At 47.3% G+C, this 20131-nt stretch overlaps 2 protein-coding genes across 2 annotated transcripts; both read left to right on the top strand.

Annotated features, from left to right (window-relative positions):
* The first annotated feature begins 1419 nt into the window (after positions 1 to 1419).
* Positions 1420 to 9637, top strand: LOC118093287 (uncharacterized). Its single transcript, XM_088656553.1, has 7 exons — positions 1420 to 1602; positions 1975 to 2083; positions 2517 to 2637; positions 3314 to 3403; positions 4024 to 4110; positions 4425 to 4535; positions 6153 to 9637. The coding sequence occupies exons 1-7, from the start codon at positions 1550 to 1552 to the stop codon at positions 6218 to 6220; spliced, it is 639 nt and encodes a 212-aa protein (XP_088512679.1). The 5' UTR covers positions 1420 to 1549; the 3' UTR covers positions 6221 to 9637.
* A 3462-nt stretch (positions 9638 to 13099) lies between these two features.
* IGFALS (insulin like growth factor binding protein acid labile subunit) lies at positions 13100 to 18956 on the top strand. Its single transcript, XM_035132148.3, has 2 exons — positions 13100 to 13353; positions 14598 to 18956. Exons 1-2 carry the CDS (start codon positions 13338 to 13340, stop codon positions 16391 to 16393), a joined length of 1812 nt encoding a protein of 603 aa, XP_034988039.1. The 5' UTR covers positions 13100 to 13337; the 3' UTR covers positions 16394 to 18956.
* The last annotated feature ends 1175 nt before the right edge of the window (positions 18957 to 20131 follow it).

Here is a 20131-nt window from a genome sequence, read left to right on the forward strand (position 1 = left end):
GCAGATCCCCACGTAAGCAGTGGCACGTCTCTTTCTTGATCTCATTGTATTGTTTGCAGTAGAAATCGTGCTTGGCATGATACCGTAGGTGTCCCTCTTCTTTTCATAGAAACAATTACGTCTTAGCATCTCACTTTATGGGAAAAAAGAGAAAATAGATACCAATTTGTACATGCCTCTTCATTTTAAATACTAGATTAAAGGGAAAAATAAACATATTATGGCAAGCAGAGCATCCTTTGGTGTGTTGCCTTTGTAAAAGAAACCAAGATGCCTTTGTATTTGCTGTTTGCACCCCTAAAATCAATTCCATATGTTGATTTTTTTGCCATGTTTTGCACATTGTACTGTATATACGTATTGCATACTGTATTTTTATATGTGTAGTACCTTTAAGCATAAATTTTGTACATAGTGGCAATATTGTAGCTAAGGAGAAGATGTTTATCTCGGCAATTTTGCAATTTGTGTGTCAAAATAAACAAGTTAATATATGTGGTTGTCATCTGTGGAACTTGCTTGGCAATACTCATCCCTTAAAACATGGTGCCCCAATCCTATGCAGGTTCAGGCAGATGTCGAGCCCCACCGACAAGGCAGACATGTTGGAGGCTCAAGCCCTGGGTGTTGGAAGGTGGTGGGATCCAAGTCCTACAAAAGAGCAAGCAAAGAGGAGCAAGAGGATTGAGAAACTGCCCTATGAGGAAAGATGACCAGATGGCCGTGAGGCTTTTCAGTTTAGAGAAAACGCGGGTAAAAGGAGACATAATAAAGGTGTATAAAAGAATACATGGTGTGGACTTAAGTGGATAACCTTTCCCCCCTCAAATGTAACATTTGAAGCTGGATGTTGGAAGAGACAAAATACTTATTAATGCATAGTTAAACAATGGAATTTGCTCCCACAGGAGGCAGTAATGGCCAACTTGGATATCTTTAAAAGAGGATCAGACAAATTCATGGAGGATGAGGCTATCAATGACTACTAGCTGGGAAAGAAATGTTCGACTTTCACGGTCAGATGCCTCTGAATGCCAGTGTTGCTGGGGCTCACAAACAGGGAGAGCTCTTGTGCTCAGGTCCTGCTTGTGGACTCATCTGGTTGGCCTCTGTGAGAACAGGATGCTAGACTACATGGGCCACTGGCAGCAGACTTACATTATTATGAAAAGGAGAGAATGGGAATAGATGCAACTAGCATCACATGACTGGGAAAAGGGAGTCTGGAAAACTACTCCCCAGATATTCAACTCCTGGCAGGATTTAACTTTCAGTCCAAGGCTCTCATGGGTTGCTTGTTTAAAGTCATCCGATTCTAGTGGAATTTAGGGAGACCGAAGAAAATGGGAGTAAACCTGGCCTCATGGGAGCAGCTCTCTAAAAATAAATAATTCCCACTAATCCCAATTTCAAGTCAAAGCCTGTGCTGTTACCTCACCTGTTGACATCACAGAGATGCTTACATGGTCCAAGCATTTCTCTTTGTCTCCAGTGCTCCTGAGCTAAAGGGAGCGTGGGTGTCCTTGAGACAGAGGAGTTGCTTTTCGCGATGGAGGTGACTAGGTATCAGTTCTCCAGGTCAGCCAACAGTTCAGAGGAAAGGTAAATAGATAATCTTGGGGATGGAGTGAGGCAGGAAGGGGAAATGGAAAACCAAGGTGTCATTCAGTATTGATTGGTGGCAGCAAAAAGATGTGCCTTGCCCAAACTTCAAACATTGAAGGTAATTAAAATATGGGGTTTGGATGTAATGGGAAAGATGATACATTCTGTCAAAAGATGCTCCTTGTTGAAGGGAACGGACTGCTACGCCCATCATCCATGAACATTGGCCATGCTGGCTGAAGCCCGATGGGAGTTCTCTAGCAGCAACCCTAAAGGAGAGGGACCCAGTGTATTCACAGCTGTGAATCCCGTGAAGCATGTTTTATTTCGGAATCTGATACATTCACCAACCAACTGCTTTTGTTTCAGGGTCCTTGCTCACTACAGCGAGGTGTCGTTATTGCTGGAAGGGCGGTCGGATTTTCCAGAAGAGCTGAAAGGCACCAAAAAGGGAATGTTGTACCTCACCCAGTACAAAGTAAGAGGGCTTGAGGGGTGAGGCAGGCTGGCCATAATATAATAAGAGAGCTCATAGCACCTCCCTCGCCTTTGGTAGGTGAACCTCTGACATCGCCTTGAGCTTGAGAGTCCCAGACCACAGGGTGAGGCACCCACCTCACGCTGCTGGTTTTGGGTGTCATTGAAGCACAGAACGTTTCAATTATGGATGACTGAATGAATAGTTTATTGTTCTTTGGCCATGGAGGCCTATCGCATAAACACCCTCACACTAATGCACACATCACAAAGCACCTGTAAGCATCAAAATAAGTGCGCGCACAATATATTCCCCGCCCCTGCCTATTCTCCTTGCAGGAATGGAGAAGGGGCATTTTTTTTAGCTGTGCCACCTTTAGTTCCTTGCAACACTCCTCACTTCTGCTTGAATGGCTTCTCGATTGCTTCCCTAGATGATCTTCCAGCACAAAGATAAGGGATCTACCATCATTCGTTTCCCGCTGCAGCTTCTAGGAGATTGTGTCCTGGAGGAGGAGCCGGGCTCCAAGCCCCAGCATATCAAAGGAACCCTGAGTATGTCTCACCACCTGGAATCTTATCGGCTGCTGTGTGTGATAGTTCTCAAAATGAGAGAGAACTCCCTCTGATGGGTTGTTATAGGAATGGAGGAAGCTGCCATATACTGAATCAGACCATTGATCTATTTAGCTTATAATTCTTCAAGATAATTCATTGCAGGCCTTATTGTCTGTGACTCTTTGCAAAGGTAGAATCATAGCTTTTTACCACTTTGGGAGAAAAAAAATATGTTGGCGCAGATTACAACACAGGTGGTGCTGTGGTCTAAACCACTGAGCCTCTTGGGCTTGCTGATCAGAAGTTTGGCAGTTCAAATCTCCGCAATAGGGTGAGCTCCCTTTGCTGTGTTCCAGCTCCTGCCAACCTAGCAGTTCAAAAGCACGCCAGTGCAAGTAGATAAATAGGTACTGCTGTGGCAGGAAGGTAAATGGCATATCCGTTTTCTCTGCTTTCCGTCACGGTGTTTCATTGCACCAGAAGTGGTTTAGTCATGCTGGCCGCATGACCCAGAAAAACTGTCAGTGGACAAATGCCGGCTCCCTCGGCCTGAAAGCGAGATGAGCGCCACAACCCCATAGTCGCCTTTGACTGGACTTAACCATCCAGGGGTCCATTACCTTTTACCTTTACAACATGAGCCCAATGTCTTACTGTAGCCTTTTCTCCCTAGCATCCACCCAAGGGGTCCTTGTCTTCAAATTTACCTTCCAGTACGGAGCGTCTGATTGCCTAAACACAATAAAGGATCTGATTGATGCAGGTGAGGAATTAGATTGAAAGGCCCTTTGTTGGATATCAAAGGCACACTCCTTCCTCTCTGTCCCATTTAAAAGGCAGGAGCCACCAACTGGAGGGAGAATTTGGCCAAAGGGCAGGACAGTTTTATGTCAGGATGTGCCTTTAATTGGGAACTGGATCCATTGCAACAGAAGGGCGGAATCTTTAGCAGCCTGAGCTTTCATTGGTTACTCTCCAGGTGCTACATTCTAGTGGTGGGTGGGGCAAGAGGGGGAAAGTGGGTGGAGCAATAGATGTGACTCTTTGCTTTGTAAAATAGTCCACAATCCGGCCACACAAATGTGAGAAATTATTATTCGTTATATCTACTTTGATTTTTTAAAAATTGATTTTATCCTTGATTTTTTAATCATGGTTCTTTGTGTGTTTGTTTCTTTGTATTTTAGTCATGATTTATATAGAATTGGACTTCTTGTACACTGCTTGAGGAATTGTTTAGCGAGGAGTTTATAAATTTTCGAAATGAAACGACGATGCATTAAAAATGCATACAAGTGTTGCGTGTGTGCTTGTGAATCTAAATATGTCTATTCCTATATCAGACATGCTTTTCTCTCTCCCGCCTTTTTGTTAATCGAACAGACATACTGAGAGAAGGGACGAACCTCCAAGAATACCCCACTGCTTCCATCTATACCTATGCCTACCCCTCTGCGCCCCGGGCAGCTCGTAAGTGCACCAATGGTCTCCTTTGGATAGTGGGTGCAAGTTGGCCTACTAAGGAAGCCCAGACACCCGGCCTCTTAATGCGCAGCTGAAAAGCAGATGGGCTCTCAACTGACTCTGTTATCAAATCCAGTATTGTGCTAATGCTGCTGCTGCTGCTGTTCAACTAGGGCTGGCAATGGTAATTTGTTCAGGGCGCTGAGAGTTGCCAGGAGACCCCTGTTCAACCTCACAAAGCTGTAGCTCTTTCTTCCTTTAGTTCATAGACTTTATGTATGCTTTGTGTTCCTGATCCCAGCCTGTCCTTCTCTCCACAGGTTCTCTCAGCATGCTCCCACTGTGGCCTCCCCCTTACCCTGGCCCACCAGACCTCCCCCCTCCCTATTCCGAAGTGGAAGGAACGTCTCCAAGAGGGAGCAGGGGCTCAGGTAAAATCAGCTGGCCCAGCGCTAGCTCCTGGCATCCATGGGCAGTTGCTGGGCAGGTCCCACCAGTCGGGGCTGAATTAAGACCTTCGGCAATGGTGCCCCCATATGTATTTAATTCAAAGTAGAAACCATAATATGCTTTGGCTTAAATGTTTAATCCAGGCACCCCCAAACTGCGGCCCTCCAGATGTTTTGGCCTACAATTCCCATGATCCCTAGCTAACAGGACCAGTGGTCAGGGAAGATGGGAATTGTAGTCCAAAACATCTGGAGGGCCGAAGTTTGGGGGTGCCTGGTTTAATCCATCCCTGCCAGCAGTACGAGCGGTTATGCCAGGCCTTCCTTGTCAGGCTGCTGAATCTACAAGCCTTGTTTTAATTCCCTGCAAATGCTCCAATGTTGGCTGCTCCAGGGCATTGTGGGGAATTAAAATGGCAGCTCCCAGACATCCTTGAAGTAGAGTGGCTGCCACACCACCAGTTCCAGGTAAGCCTAAGGAGCTCCACCAGGGGGCACTCTCAGTCAAGAGCTGTCCTTGTAAAGCAGCATATCAGGTCTGGGCTGGGGAACCTGTGGTCCTCTAGAGGCCACTGGACTCCAACTACTACCATCCCTGATTTCTGGCCATGCTAACTAGGGCTGGTGGAGTCCCAACATCACCCAGAAGGCCACCGGTTCCTCATCCCTGTCAACTGTGCTCATGTTCTTCAACCTAGCCACATCTTTGGTTCTGGAAATGCTCTTTGCCAGAGGAGTTGAACATGGAATAGTTTATTAGAACTATGTACAACAGGTCTTCTCTCCTTCAGTGACTTTCTCCCTCAGCTTCCAGCCCTGCTGCCTAACCTCCTAAACTAGATATGTTGTTGTTTAGTCATTTAGTCGTGTCCGACTCTTCGTGACCCCATGGACCAGAGCACGCCAGGCACTCCTGTCTTGCACTGCCTCCCGCAGTTTGGTCAGACTCATGTTGGTAGCTTCGAGAACACTGTCCAACCATCTTGTCCTCTGTCGTCCCCTTCTCCTTGTGCCCTCCATCTTTCCCAACATCAGGGTCTTTTCCAGGGAGTCTTCTCTTCTCATGAGGTGGCCAAAGTTTTGGAGCCTCAGCTTCACGATCTGTCCTTCCAGATATAGGAACCTAGTGCAAACTAGATATAGGAGGTGCCATTAAAGGTTTACTCACATTTATCCTTACATCTGAAAATCATAGTTCTTCACTATGCAGTGTAGCAGCAGAGTGACCAAAGAGGCTGAAGACTCCTCTCTGGCATAGTTTGGCCAACCATGATGTGCAAACCAAGGCTGTGTACCATACATTTAAAGCACCCCCCAAAAGAATCATGGGAATTTTAGTTTAGCCCCAATGAGCTGCAATTCTCAGCATCTTTTTTAAAAAACTACATTCCCCAGGATTCTTTGTTGCAGGGAGGGAAATGAGTTTTAAATGAACACAGGTCAAGGTCAGGACTGGTTTGGCAGCTTTGAGCCATTCTGGGCCTAGAGGGCAGAGCAGGATATAAATTCAATGAAGGAATGAACTATTTTAAAAAAAATAAAAGTGGTGGAGGGGAGCATTGGATAATGTGGATATTCTCTCTTCCTCCCTCCCTACAGAGATCCAAGGAGGCTGCTGTCATTGCAGAGGACATAGGATCCAGGATCATGTTAACAGGCAGGACTGAGGAACAAGTGCATAAATGTACTTTTCTTTAAAATTGTATCCGGCTTTTAACTTTTATCTTTTCATTTCCTCTTCCAATATTTCATGGTGGGCCAGCAACTCAGTTGGGCAAGCAACCAAGGGTTTCCAAACATAAGAACTTAAAAAACACAGAAGAATAGACATGCAAGATGAGGCCAGTGGCCCACCTAGTCCAGCATCCTGGTCTCCCTCCCAGATGCCCCCATGAGAAGCCCACGAGTAGGACCTGAGCGCAACAGGATTTCCTCCTCGGTGATCCCCAGATGCTCTGCCTCTGACAGTGGAGGGAGGATTGTGGAGGCTGAAGCAAGCCTGGCAGTCACGACTCGGGCTTCATCCACAAAATCTTTGGATTTGTTTTATGGAATGTCTGTGCTGCAGTGGTTTGAAGCCTGTAAATATACAGAAAGAAGAATGCGAGGGCTGGCATGAAGAAAAACACCCCACAGCTTTAATTTGGAGAGTGACTCCATAGTTTGCACAAGTGCCCCACACTCTCCTCTGACCTGTGACTTGAGCAGACCAAGCACCTCAGCTCTCTGTCCCTTTTTATACTTTGCATGCTGATAAGTGCAGGTGACCCTCACCTGTTCCAAGCCAAATCCAGCTGAGGAATCACACACCTTCTCCCAGAGCTAGCAAGCCCCACCTGGCCAGCTAGGGAGGTGGGCTGCAGGCCCTTGCCTGCCTCAGCCTCCCTACGCCTCAGAGCCTGCTGTGTTTGTGGGGACAGGGGCCCCTCTGGCTCTGGTCATGGGTCCTGCTGCTCTGATTCCTGACCCCCAGCCCCTCGTCACCCTCCATCACCCTGTGAGTCACCGTCCTACACCAACCTCTCTTTCCCCATCCCCAGCTTGCCACAGTGTGTCCAAGCTGGGATCATCTTCCTCATCTTCCTCCTCCCCATTGTCCTGCCAGTTCATGACACTTAGGAAGGTTTGCCTTTAAATGTGAACTGAATTCGATTTCTCTCTCCCACCCCCAACGTGGTCACACGTCCATTTGTGCAGACGCAGTAGCAAACAAAATGTTTCTTGTGTTTCACCCAGGGCCAGTGCAGCCATTAAAGTAGGTGAGGCTACAACCTCAAGTGTGGAAGCCCCTGAGGTGGTGTTCCTGGGGGCGCCCTGCCTGCCTCCACCACTGATTTCATGAGATGTTGCCAAAACCACGTGGCGCCGTGGCATCTCGAGGAGCTTGTGAGATCTCGCCCCTCTCGCCTGAAGTGGCGAAATGGGGTGCAGCGCCCCCGCTTCCACTGATAGGATAACAAGGCGCCACCTTCCTCTACCTTGTGCCTATGTTTGTTTGTGGAGTTGGCATTTCCATCCCCGGCCCAACGCTGGCCAGAAAGTTCAGGTAGTCACAAGGACGCCTGTTCTCGCCAAAAGTTGGCGTCTTCTCTTGCCAAGGTAAATTTTGCATTGGACAATCATTATCTAATCTGATTGGAGTGCAACACATTCTGTTCATACAAACAGTTTCTTAGAAGAAACTAACTGCAAGTTGCGTGATGGACGACAGTACCCCAAAATGTCTAAAACGCTATGCATTTCTCACTTCCCCAATCAGTGTCAGGTTCTAGGGGTGGAAGTACAGTGGTACCTCGGTTTAAATACACAATTGGTTCTGGAAGTCTGTACTTAACCTGAAGCGTACTTAACCTGAAGCGAACTTTCCCATTGAAAGTAATGGAAAGTGAACTAATCTGTTCCAGGCAGATTAATCCACTTAATCCACTTAAACTGAAAGTACTCAAACTGAAGCGTACTTAAACCGAGGTATGACTGTACCTGGGTTTGCCTTGGCTTTTGAGGAGAGATTTCTGGAGGCTTGTGGTGTTTTGTAAATAAAACAAATAATAGAAAATGTACAAGTGGAGAAGAACTGAAGGCAAGCAACATAAGCAGGTGGTAGACCCCTTGCTTCGCATCAGATCCTCCCTGGGAGAGGCACACAACACCCAGCTGAGACTAGCTGAAAAGTTCTTCTCAGTAGTTGATCCCAGACTTTGGAATTCCCTTCCTAGAGAGGCTAGACCAGCTCCCTCCTCTTTGTCCTTCCACCGACAAATGAAGACTATTGTATTCCTGCAGGCTTTTGGGAACTGGAAAGGGCTTTAAATAGTGCTGCACTGTTTTTAATATCGATATTTTAACAGGTTTTTTTCTATTGCTTTAATTTTATTACAGTTTAATTACTCTTTAACTATTATCTTTTATTTGTTTTTAGCTTACTGTGTTTTATTCATGCTTGTTTTAATTTTTGTGAGTTTCCTGGAGACCCAGTTCTGAGAGAATGTTGTGATATAAATAAATATAATAAAAATAAAAGTAGTCCATTAAGGCAAAGGAGGTGCTGCCCCACCAAAATCCAGCCAGCCCCCACTTCCCTGCCTTCTTACTTACAACTAATCAGGGGAGGCTCTGGCTCCACCCATTGGTCTCCCTACCTTTTGCCCTACCAATCCCAATGGACACTACATCCGAGGATGCTTCCATCCTTTAGCTCACAGCTCACTCTCTGTCTTGCTGTTGCATCACAGCTGTTTTGTCCATTACTTCACACATGCACTCCTACCTTCTCTAAGCTCCAGTGGCTTTTTTTCATTTAAAGCCTCCCAGACTTATTTATCCTTATTCTGAGGTTGCTTTTGAGGGCAAAACCCTGTGTGGTGTAGTGGTTAGTGTGTTGGACTCGGACTTGGGGAAACCAGAGTTAAAATCCCCGGTCTGCCATGAAGCTCACTGGGTGATCTTGGGCCAGTCACTGTCTCTCAGCCTAACCTACTTTGCAGGGTTCTTGTGAGGATAAATTTAGGAAGAGAACCATTCCTGCCGCCTTGAGCCCCTTGGAGGAAATGTTGGGGTATCAATGCAATCCTTTGCTTGGCATCCATCTGTCTCAGGAGACAATGGAGGAGAAGTCAAACTGCTGGCAGGTTGCAGCGCCTGCTGTGGTCGTAGAGACTGATGTAGGAGAGACATGTTTTGTTGCAGCTGGGGCAGACAAAGGCATCCAGTTGAGCTGCTGCAGATGAGCACCCATACCTACTTACGCGAATCAAGTTGAGCTTATAACTTGTAACTGCTGCCTGCTGCGTTGTTTTTGCTGAAGTTACCTCTCCGGGGCACAAGCCCAGGCGGTGTGTATGGAGGTCTTGGGCTGCTTAGATGGCAATAAAGAAATACATTTATTTTTTTCACAGCCGACACGCCTTGCGCTGTCTTTTACCTTACCAGCCGCACTCAGCTGGATTTTATATTTCATATAAATACTTTATATTTAATGTTATAGTTGTATTAGTTGTATTCTATGTTGTTGTGCGACAGTTGCCTGTTTGATCTTTTATATGTGCTATGGCTATATGGCTAATGCAATAAACTTTTTGATTTATATATTGCATTTCCTCCTCAAGGAGCCCAGGGCAGCAAACAGGCACAATGATTAAAAACAAACAGAGAGTAAAAACATTCTAAAAAGTTTAATACATTCTAAAAACAATAACAATTTAAAGAGAATCTATAAGCAGTTGCAGATTTTAAACATTCTAAAGGAATTACATTTAAAAGCATTCTTCCAGGAAGTGATTATTCTTCCAGGAAGTGATGGTTGACATTTCTCAAGAGTAAACAGAGAGAGTTTTGACCAATGATGGCTGCTGAAGCCTTCAGTGCCAAAAGGCTGCATTGGGTTGAAAACTGCTGGAAGTCTGTTTCCCAGAAATGCACATCATTAAAATGTGCTGTCGGGAAATTTTGGCTACCCAGTAAAACCACAGAACCCTGCTCCACCTTGCAACAGATCCAGTCAATTCCTGTGTTCTTTCATCTGGGAAAGGTAGCAAAACTGTTCTTTCTTAACACTCTCATTCCTGCCTTAATTCAGGTGTTATTTTGGGATGCAGATGAACTTGTGTGCCACTTTTGAGGGAGGTCTGGAGAGTAGAAATGAGAGAACGGGCCTTTTCCACAGAAGCTTCCCCTGCTACAATTATGGAGTGCATTCCCAGAATGCTTTGTGGGGGGGGAGCCATGACTGTTTACAGTGGTATGACACTGCTTTAAATCTAGGGTCCAAATGAGGCCAACATCATGCTCTGGTCTGACACTGGGTAAGAGAAAGAGGTAACAATGGTCAGATGTTGCAGGACCTCGAATAGCTCCAGGTGAGCAAGACTGAGGCCTCTTCACCCTCACCCGCTTGTACCGATAGAGAACTTCAGAGCCTGAAAGGGCTGAACCCTGTGGCCAGGTATTTCTGGGTGCTCCCATCCAACAGCCTCAGGTGCAGTGGGTCTCCTGATCCTCAGCAGGTAAATCCAGAGGTCCAGCTTCTTAGCTGCTACGTCTACAGCAGTGTTTTTCAAACTCGGGTCGCAAGCTGTTGGACTACAACTCCCATCATCCCTAGCCAGCAGGACAAATGGTCAGGGATGATGGGAGTTTAAAAGGCTGCTTTAAAGAGACAGAGCTGATAATGTTATGTATAGCGCTTCTAGCCTGTATTTTAGCTGTCAAAGCAGCTTAAAAAGGTCTATGACTGGATTGTAGCCTACCGGACGAAAAGTAGAACCAGATCCATTTTCTGCTCACTTTTTGTTCTGGCTCTGACCACCACAGCCACGCGGCCCCTATAAAGCTTCCTATGAAGGAATGCGGCCCTTGCAGTGAATACGATGCCTGGCCACTGCTACAAAGGATCCAGGCATTTGTCCCATTTGAAAAAAACACTTCCCAACATACATGTGTGTGGGTGTTCTTAGTATGAGCACCCACGGTTTTCTTTTTTGTCATTCCTAACGAAATTCCAGCTTCTGTTTTTTTCTTGGCTCGAAGGTCTCTGCTGAGTCAGGTCTTTTTTTAGAGCTTTGGCTGATTACTTGTGTCAATATTTACTTAGCGCCTGCCCGATTGTGTGCCTTTCCCATTTCTCCTTTTTGATCTATAATTTCCAAGAACAGAAGGCTAAAATAGAGCGCTCTGTGTCTGTGTGTGTGTGTGCGCGCGCATTGGGGAGAATCTAAATTATATAGAGGAGAAATATAGGCAGTATGTGTGTGAAGGGGTGAAAACCCAGCGCTCAGGATAAGGGTGTTCCCTGCATACCCATCTGCCTTTTTTTATTGGGGCTCCATTCTTTCCCAAATGTGTCCAAGCATTTTTCTCCAATCAGGCAATGTTTAAAGAGCTTTATCCAAGCAAATAGAGAACACTGGGGTTCTATGCTTCTTTGCCAGGCACCACTAATTATCAACAAATAGTTTCACCCCAGCCCTGCAAATGCTTCAACCAGGGGAGGGGTAACTCTTTTTTTTTCAGCCCAAGGGCCACATTCACTCAGAGGAAACCTTCTGGGAGCCACACTGACCCCTACAGCAGACAGAAAAGACTGTTAGCAAAGTCTCTTCAATAGCATAGATGGAGAGAGAAAAAATAAAGAAATCTTGACAACTCTTTACTGAGCAAACTGAATCAAAACAGTGTATAATTTGATGAGAAAGGAACAGAGAGTGTTTTGTTTTTCTTAGCTCAGGCTTTACACATGGCTGGAAGGCATGCAACAGAAACATACAGAGGAAAAACTTCCTCAGAACTATGCAGCAAATCGGAACTCATGCTACCACAGTGAAGATCAAGCCACTCTCTGCCTGGTTGCCAAGCAACATCTCCACATACATCCTTGGTTGGCACGATTTAATATTAACAACATTAACCCTTAAATTGCCCATTGAATGATCCCTACTGTTGGACTTCCATCAAGGACAAGTGGGGTTCTGGCTTGGAATAAAGAAGAAGTTCCCTCCCCCCCCATGCCGTTTTGAATAGGTGCAAGATTCTACACTCGGGTGTTTCTGTTGTTTGGATTTAACACTCTTCACCCTGGGACTTGCAGCTTCCTAAGGGGGAAGCTAGGCAGCCTTAGCAAAGAGTTCCCACTCACAAGCTAAACTACAATTCCCAACACTCTTTGCAGAGCGCAGGTCCCCCTATCAGCAGACAGCATTCTTGGGTAGCTTCTTGGTCCCAGGTGGAAGTCACACCTGCCCTGGGATGGGCGAAGGGACTCGAGTCAAATGGTTGAATCTGGGAGCTGCCCACCATGTAGCTTTCTGCAATACTCCTCCTCTTGGTGTAGCATGGCTCCAGGATGTTGTAGAGCAGGCATGTCAAACCTGCGGCCCTCCAGATGTTTTTGGACTACAATTCCCATCTTCCCCAACCACTGGTCCTGCTAGCTAGGGATCATGGGAGTTGTAGGCCAAAACATCTGGAGGGCCGCAGGTTTGACATGCCTGTTGTAGAGGAACCGGTTTCAGCCTGAGGACCCTGGAAGGCTGCTCAAAAAGGAGCATGGCTCTCGGGGTGAACAAGTTCCCCCACCTTTGCCGTAAGTTTGCAGCTTGGCGAGGTCTCAGCTGACGTCCTGAATTCTAGGCCAAAGAAGCAATGGATAGCCTCCAGTTTGGGAAACTCTAGCTTCTTCACAGATCTAGCTCCAACCATAAGCAAAACAGACAGGCTCCCTTCGTGAAAGGGCCATAGCCCAGTGCTTTGTTTGCAGAAGGTCCCAGGTTCAATCCCCAGCATCTCCAAGGAAAAACTAGAAGGGGGCAGAATTGGGGGCAGGAGAGAAGAACTCTGTCTTGGAAAGCTACAACCAGTCAGATTAGATAACACAGTGTTCGATGGTCCCATAGTGTGACCCCTCCTTCTACCCTCCCTATAGATTGGGTCATCAGGGTAATTCCTCTGTGCATTGCAAGTGCTGGTCATCAAGGAGAGCCAAAGGCCCATCTAGTGGCCAATCACATGCTTCTGGGAATCCTACAATGAAAGCATGAGGGCAATAGCCCTTTCCTGTTGCAGTGTTGCAGCAAGGGCTAAAATCCAGGCTGTGTCCCCAATGCAAACCTAATGGTATTCCTAAACCGGTGACGGACTGGTTAAAAGCAGTCTGTCCGTAAACTGCTGGACAAGCGTCAAGGCGGTTGCTGCTGTATTGCTACATTAGCAGCAGGCGGGGAAATGCAAAGAGCAGAACTTGCCTGAGGTGGCTGGGCAGACCTTTGCCTCCCCAGACGTTCACCAGCAAGCATGAGGATGAACAAAGGTAAGGGGAGAATGTTGTGGTTTTCCAACGATTCCTTTCTGTGCGTTTATTTAGAGCTGTGCAAGACAGGTCTCCGAATGAGTGCAAGTCAGCCTCCCTGCCTCCTCCTCTCCAACTTGGGAGAGCAGGTGGGCTCTTGTGATGAGCGAGAGAATCAAAACGATCAAGGGGCTGGAGGGACATCTGTAATAATCTGGGACTTTTTAGTCTAGCAGACAAAGTAAGGAACGGCATGAGAAAGGTGTACAAAATGATTTGTGGTGTGTGGAGAAAATGGAGAGAGAAAAGTTTTTTCTGCCCCTCTCGTAATGCTAGAACTCGGGAACGTTCAGCGGAGGTTCAGATAGACAAAGTCCTTCTTTGCACAGCACACAGACTGTGAAATTTGCTCCTACGGGATGCAGGAATGGCCAGCAAATTGGATGGCTTTAAAAGAAGTCTAGACAAATTTATGGAGGAGATGGCTGTCACTGGCTACTGTTGGAGGAAGTATGCCTCTGAGTGCTAGTTGCTGGAAATCAGAAAGAGAGCAAGTGAGAGCGGGAAAGAGAGAGCGTTTGTGCTCAGGTTCTGCTTTTGGACTTCCAATAGGGGTTTCATTGACCCCTAGACTAGGATGGATGCTGGACTAGGTGGGCCTTAGTTCTGATCCGGAGGAGGGCTCGTCTTCTTTTCTTATGACTGGTCATCCTAACACAGAGAGAAATTGCCGCTGATGACCTAAGGATAGAAGAAGCTCTCTCTTCAAGGTGAGAACAGGATGCTGAAGAGAATAGGCCTTTGGTTCTGAATCACCTGTATTCAAATATTGTGATATGCCCACAAGAACGTAAGAAAATCCCTTCTGGATCTGACCCAAGGCCTGTCTAGTCCGGTATCCTGTTCTCACAGTTGCCAGCCAGATTCCTAAGGGAAACCTCCAAGCAAGACCTGAGGGTGGCAGCAGGCTCCCCACTTTAGATTCCCAGCAGCTTCCATGCAGAGGCACCAGGCTGGCCCAAGGCATTTTGGCAACTGAGGCAAACCACAACATGCCACTCCCCACCAGGGAAGCAGGGGTGAGTGAAGATCTACACCTGGGGAAATCAAATCAACCTTACCTGATGGCTGAAATGAGAATCAAAGGATGTTGTGGGAGGGAAAGAAGCCACACCCAGGGCTGTCCAATGATTTTTGGGGGTATTACATCAGCACAGCTTGTTTCCCCCCTGGTTTAAGAGCTTCTGTCACAATCTATCCCACAGGATCAGTGTTGGCGTTGACTCTCATTTGGCTGTTGGCAGCGAGGTCTCAGCCCCTTGAAGCGGGGGCCACCAACGAACAGGCCAGCCCCGAAAAGCAGAAGTGTCCCAGCCTATGTGGCTGCAGTTACGATGAACGCAATGATGAGCTGAGTGTCTACTGCAGCTTGCGAAACCTCACCAGCCTTCCCGAAGACGTGCCCAGGGCCGTGAGGATGTTGTGGCTGGAGGGAAACAATTTCACTTCTTTGCCAGCTCTTGCTTTCAGGAACCTCTCCAGCCTGGAATTTCTCAACCTTCAGGGCAGCCACCTGTCAAGCATCGAACAACACGCCTTCCACGGCTTGGAGGAACTCTACTCCTTGCTCCTCCAGCACAACCGGCTGAAGTCGTTGGCGCCCAACATCTTCCTCCATCTGCAGAACCTGGTTTCCCTACATCTCAACAACAACCAGTTTAGCAAGATTGAGGAAGGTGTGTTTGCTGGGCTCTCCAATCTCTGGTACTTGAACCTCGGATGGAACTCCTTGGTGGTCCTGCCGGACAAAGTGTTTCACGATTTACCCAACCTGCGGGAGCTGATCCTGGCTGGGAACAAGCTCCACTATCTCCAGCACCAGCTTTTCTACAGCCTCAGTGAGTTGAAAGAGCTGGACCTGAGTGGGAATTCCCTGAAGGGCATCAAGGGCAACATCTTCATGAAGCTGCAGAAGCTGCAGAAGCTTTACCTCAGTCAGAACCAAATCAACGCCATCGCCCCACGGGCTTTCATGGGCATGAAGTCTCTGCGATGGTTGGACCTGTCCCACAACCGCCTCACCATGCTTTTTGAAGACACGTTTGCGGGCCTTTCGAGCCTGCATGTGTTGCGCCTCTCCAACAATTCCATTGCCAGTCTGAGGCCAAGGACCTTCAAAGACCTCCAGTACTTGGAGGAGCTGCAGCTGGGGAACAACAAACTCAGAAGCCTGCCGGAAAGGGCCTTCGACAAGCTGAGTCAACTGGAGGTTCTCACGCTCAACAACAACCATATCCAAGAAATCAGGGCTGGGGCTTTCCTTGGTCTTTCCAACATGGCAGTGATGAACCTCTCTGGGAACTGCCTTAAGACCCTCCCAGATTTTACCTTCAGGGGACTCAGCCAGCTGAACAGCCTCCACCTGGAAAACAGTTGCCTCAGCAGGATAAGGCCACAGATGTTCTCCGACCTTTCCAGCCTCCGGAGGCTCTTCTTAAGACACAACGCCATCTCAGAAATGGAGGACCACAGCCTGAGCGATTTGCACGAACTCCTTGATCTGGACCTCAGGCACAACCAGCTGAGCAGCCTCTCCCCAAACCAGTTTGCAGGCCTACGGAACTTAGAATACCTCCTCCTGTCCTCCAACCAGCTGCTAGACATCTCTCCTGAAGCCTTCACCCCACTTCTGCGCCTCTCCTGGCTCGACCTCTCCAGCAACTCTTTGGAGGCCTTGGAAGGTGACATCTTCCGCTCCTTCCCCAGGCTGGGATATCTGAATATCGGGAACAATTCACTCAGAACCTTCTCGGTGGATTGGCTGAGCCCTTCGCTCGTCCAACTGTGGCTGGAAGGAAACAAGTGGCAATGCAACTGCTCCCTGAAAGGACTTAGAAACTTTGCCATGCAGCACCCCAGTGTTGTCTTGCGGTACACACAGTCCATCACAGAAGGAGATGCTCCTGTATATACTTACAACAACATCACTTGCCTTAGCCCCGGGGAGGTAGCAGGACTTGATCTCCGGGACATCCAAGACACCCATTTTGCTGATTGCTAAATACTGGTACTTTTTATTTGGTTTCCCCTGCTCCCCCCCCAAAAAAACACTTTCTGTATAGCTGGTGTCAGCATGCTCTCCTGGACCCCATGATTTGACTTAATGCATCTCTTGCAGGGGTGGCCCACAGCCTGATTTTATATGGCCCTTGGGCCTTTGCAAGCAATCAGTTAAGACTCCTGGCAAGAGAGGACCGTCCTTCCACTGGTGGGAAGAGAAGGGAGGGAGGTGACAGAAAGAAAGAAAAGAGGGTGGCCCCATTTTAACCTTTTCCTTTCTCCACTACCAGCTTTGGTCCCCCTCATAGCAGCCCCTGACAGATTGCCCCAAGGGAAGGCGGCCCTCAACAGAAAAAGGTTGCTCAATGCTCATCCCTGATCTATTGGGAAAGGGGGACGGGACGGTCCCACCTCTGTGCCTTTCAACACCCCCTTTCCCCTTACTTTCTGGACGTGCTATCCCCTGGAAGGGGCAGCCTGTGTGATGGGTGGTAAAATTTTCATAAGGTTTGCATTTCAGCAGGCAGTCCCAGGGGTATGTGTGTTTCCTCCCCCAACACTGTTAGGACATTTATCCTCCTCTGGCACCTTCAAGGACTGCACTCCTGACCCCAAGAGCCTGACGCAATGTACTTGACATGCTCAATTCCAAGTCGAGCAACCAAACGGGCTCGGCAGGCGCAGGAAACGCCACGATGTGGCTTTGTTCCGGAGGTCCGTTCTTAACCCATAACCGTTCTTAACCTGAGGTGCGCTTTCGCTAATGGGGCCTCCCGCCGCCACCGCACAACTTCTGCTCGCATCCCGGGCAAAGTTCACTACCAGGAGCATCTACTTCTGGGTTAGCCGAAGCGTTCGTAAGGAGGACGGTACGTAATCCGAGGTTCCACTGTATACTCATCAGGCTTGGCACAGGCAGGTGGCACCCTTGGGCAATTGCCAGCGCCCTGAGGTCTTGACAGGATATTTCCTGCCCTGGGTCCCTAATAATGATAGTAATCACTGTGGAGTCTCCAGTGTTCAGATCTTGGAGCCTGCAATGTAGTACTGCTTTGGGGTATCCTGTGGAATTGAAATGGTGCCTCTCAGACCCGCACAGGGTGCCACCTGGTGCTGATCCAAGCATGATTGCAGCCTGCTGCTGTTTTCGCTGGCAGGTAAGCATGTCAGAGGGAGGCTCCGATACATATAGAAATGTAGGAAGCTGCCTTAACCTGAACCCAGACCATTAGTCCATCTAGCTCAGTATTGTCCACACTGACTGGCAACAGCTCTCCAGAGAGTTCTAGGCCAGGGGCCTGGAGATGCCAGGGGCTGGACCCGAGACCTTCTGCATGCATAGCAGATGCTCTGTGACTGTGCTAGGATGGATATGGTGTCAAAATCCGCATGGGAGCTTTTCGGCAGCTTTTCCCATGGATGCCAGACACTTATAAACCGCAACAGGTTAATAAACTTTCAGAACTAAGACAAAGCCTTTTGGTTTTTCTGAAGATGTTTCGTCTAAATAGGAACCATGAGATCTGAGCTATGGCTGTAATATAGGTAAGTAGATAAAACGAGCTGCTTCAAAACTTCTTGTGCTTGAAGAAAATAAATCAATGAGTAACACCATCAACATAAATACTGTATTGTAAAAATGCAGAGACCAATCGCAATTCATTTCTCCATCTCACCCAGGCAGAATCTCTGGAGAGAAAGCGAAAGGCACATGAAGGATTGTCACATTATGTTCAGACATCTCATTCAATTGGTGTGAATTCTGTTTATGCACACACAATCTGTGTTATGCTCCACCTCTGCTCTTGGAGGCAGTATGACTCTGAAGGCCAGTTCTTGGGAATTGCAAGTGGGAAGAGTGCACTCAGGTCCTGCTTACAGAATTGTAGAGTTGGAAGGGACCCTGGGGGTCATCTAGTCCACCCCTCGCAACCTTTTGCCCAACATGGTGCTCAAACCCACAACCCTGAGTGCTTGTGGGCTTCCCAGTGGGGGAGCTGGTTGGCCCCTGTAAGAACAGGATGTTGGACTAGATGGGCCTTTGGCCTGATCCAGCAGAGCTCTTATGTTCTTAATGGAGCTTGCAGATAACTTCCTTCTGGATTTGCACCCAGAGAGGCATAGATTCCCCTCCCTTAGATCAGCCACGTTTTTGCAACAGCCTTTAAACAAGAAAATTGTGACCTCAAGCAGATGCTGACCATGGGACCCTCCTCTCCAGGCAGACATGCTATCACCTAAATTGCACTGGCCAGATGCAATAAAACGTTTAGTGCTTGGGAACCAGTCACAGCCAATCAAAATTCAGAAGATTTTTTTTTATCTCATTGACCTACAGTTCTAATCTGTTAGATTATGCCATTCTAGATAGTCTAAGAAGTGCTGGTTGTGGAATTCTCCTTTGGGGAATTGTGGTTATCAAAATTGTGCAATTATATTTTATTTTTTCTGGTTGAGACTGCTGATTGATCTTATTGATTCAGAGACTGGAAATATCTCACGCCTAATAGTGAACTTGGATGATGAATGTTGACAGAAATAAAGCTAAAACAGGCATCACTGATCCATGAGTATCTGCCTACTTGTAGGAGCCCCAAGATTTGCAAAAGTACAGGGGGGAAATGCTTAAAATATATACAACCCCAACAAAAAAGAAGAAGAAGCTCAATCACCATGGAATATTGAATATCAGTTGTAAAATAAAGCCAGGAGAGGAAAATAACAATATCTCATTGACCTGCAGTTCTAATCTGTTATCGATTATGTCATTCGAAATAGTCCAAGAAGTGCTGGTTGTGGAATTCTGCCCTGGGGAATTGTAGTTATCAAAACTGTGCAATTAGATTTTATTTTTTTCTGGTTGAGACTGCTGATTGATCTAAAATAAAGTCAGGAGAGGAAAATAACAATAAAGTGGGGAGAGGAAGACTGGACTGCCCTAGCAGGTGGTTGGAATTTGGAAGCCGGATGTACTAAAGGGAACAAGTGTAGAGATCCCCAAAGTCGGACCTATACAGATGCAACATGTGGGAGGTGAGAATGGCGCAGAGCAGGTGGAGGGCCCTTGGAGCTTCTTCATTAGTCCAGCAACCTCATCTGCTCACCCATCTACTAAAGCTTGGGTATAAAAATCCCTCCTATTGGAGCATGGCATGTGTGCAAGTACACATGTGGCATAAAGGATTGTGCGGTGGCCACCCCCTCGCTACCAGCTCTGGCCAAGCTCACTTGAGCCACACTCCCTGCTGGTGATCGGTCCCTGGCTGTTTAGCAACAAGGTAACACAGAACTTCAGGCAGCTGCTGGAATTATGGCACAAAAGTATGGGGGCCCCTTATTTTATACATTATTCTAAATAATATAGGTTGACTGCTTGGTCAGAAAAAATCTCTAAACGATGCATCTCTAAGCAGCAACAGCAGATTCCATAACTCCAATCACTTGACAATCCCTAATTTTAGGCAAATGGCAGGACTTACAAATCCAAATTGAGGAGCTTGTGGGACACACATACACACAAAAGCTACGGCTGCTGGGGCCTCAGTGCCACCTGTCCCCCCCCATTAATGCAAGCACCGATATAGACAAGGGTTCTTCAACTTTGGGTCCCCCATATGCTGCCAGACACCAGGGATGATGGGAGTTGTAGTCCACCACATTTGGGCCGATGGGGCAAGACAACTCAGCCCTAAAAGTAATGGGCATGCAATTTTTTAAAAAAGCACATAGAAGTCTTGAC

Source organism: Zootoca vivipara, chromosome 13 (assembly GCF_965207765.1).
Source record: "Zootoca vivipara chromosome 13, rZooViv2.hap1.1, whole genome shotgun sequence".
Lineage (NCBI taxonomy): Eukaryota > Metazoa > Chordata > Lepidosauria > Squamata > Lacertidae > Zootoca > Zootoca vivipara.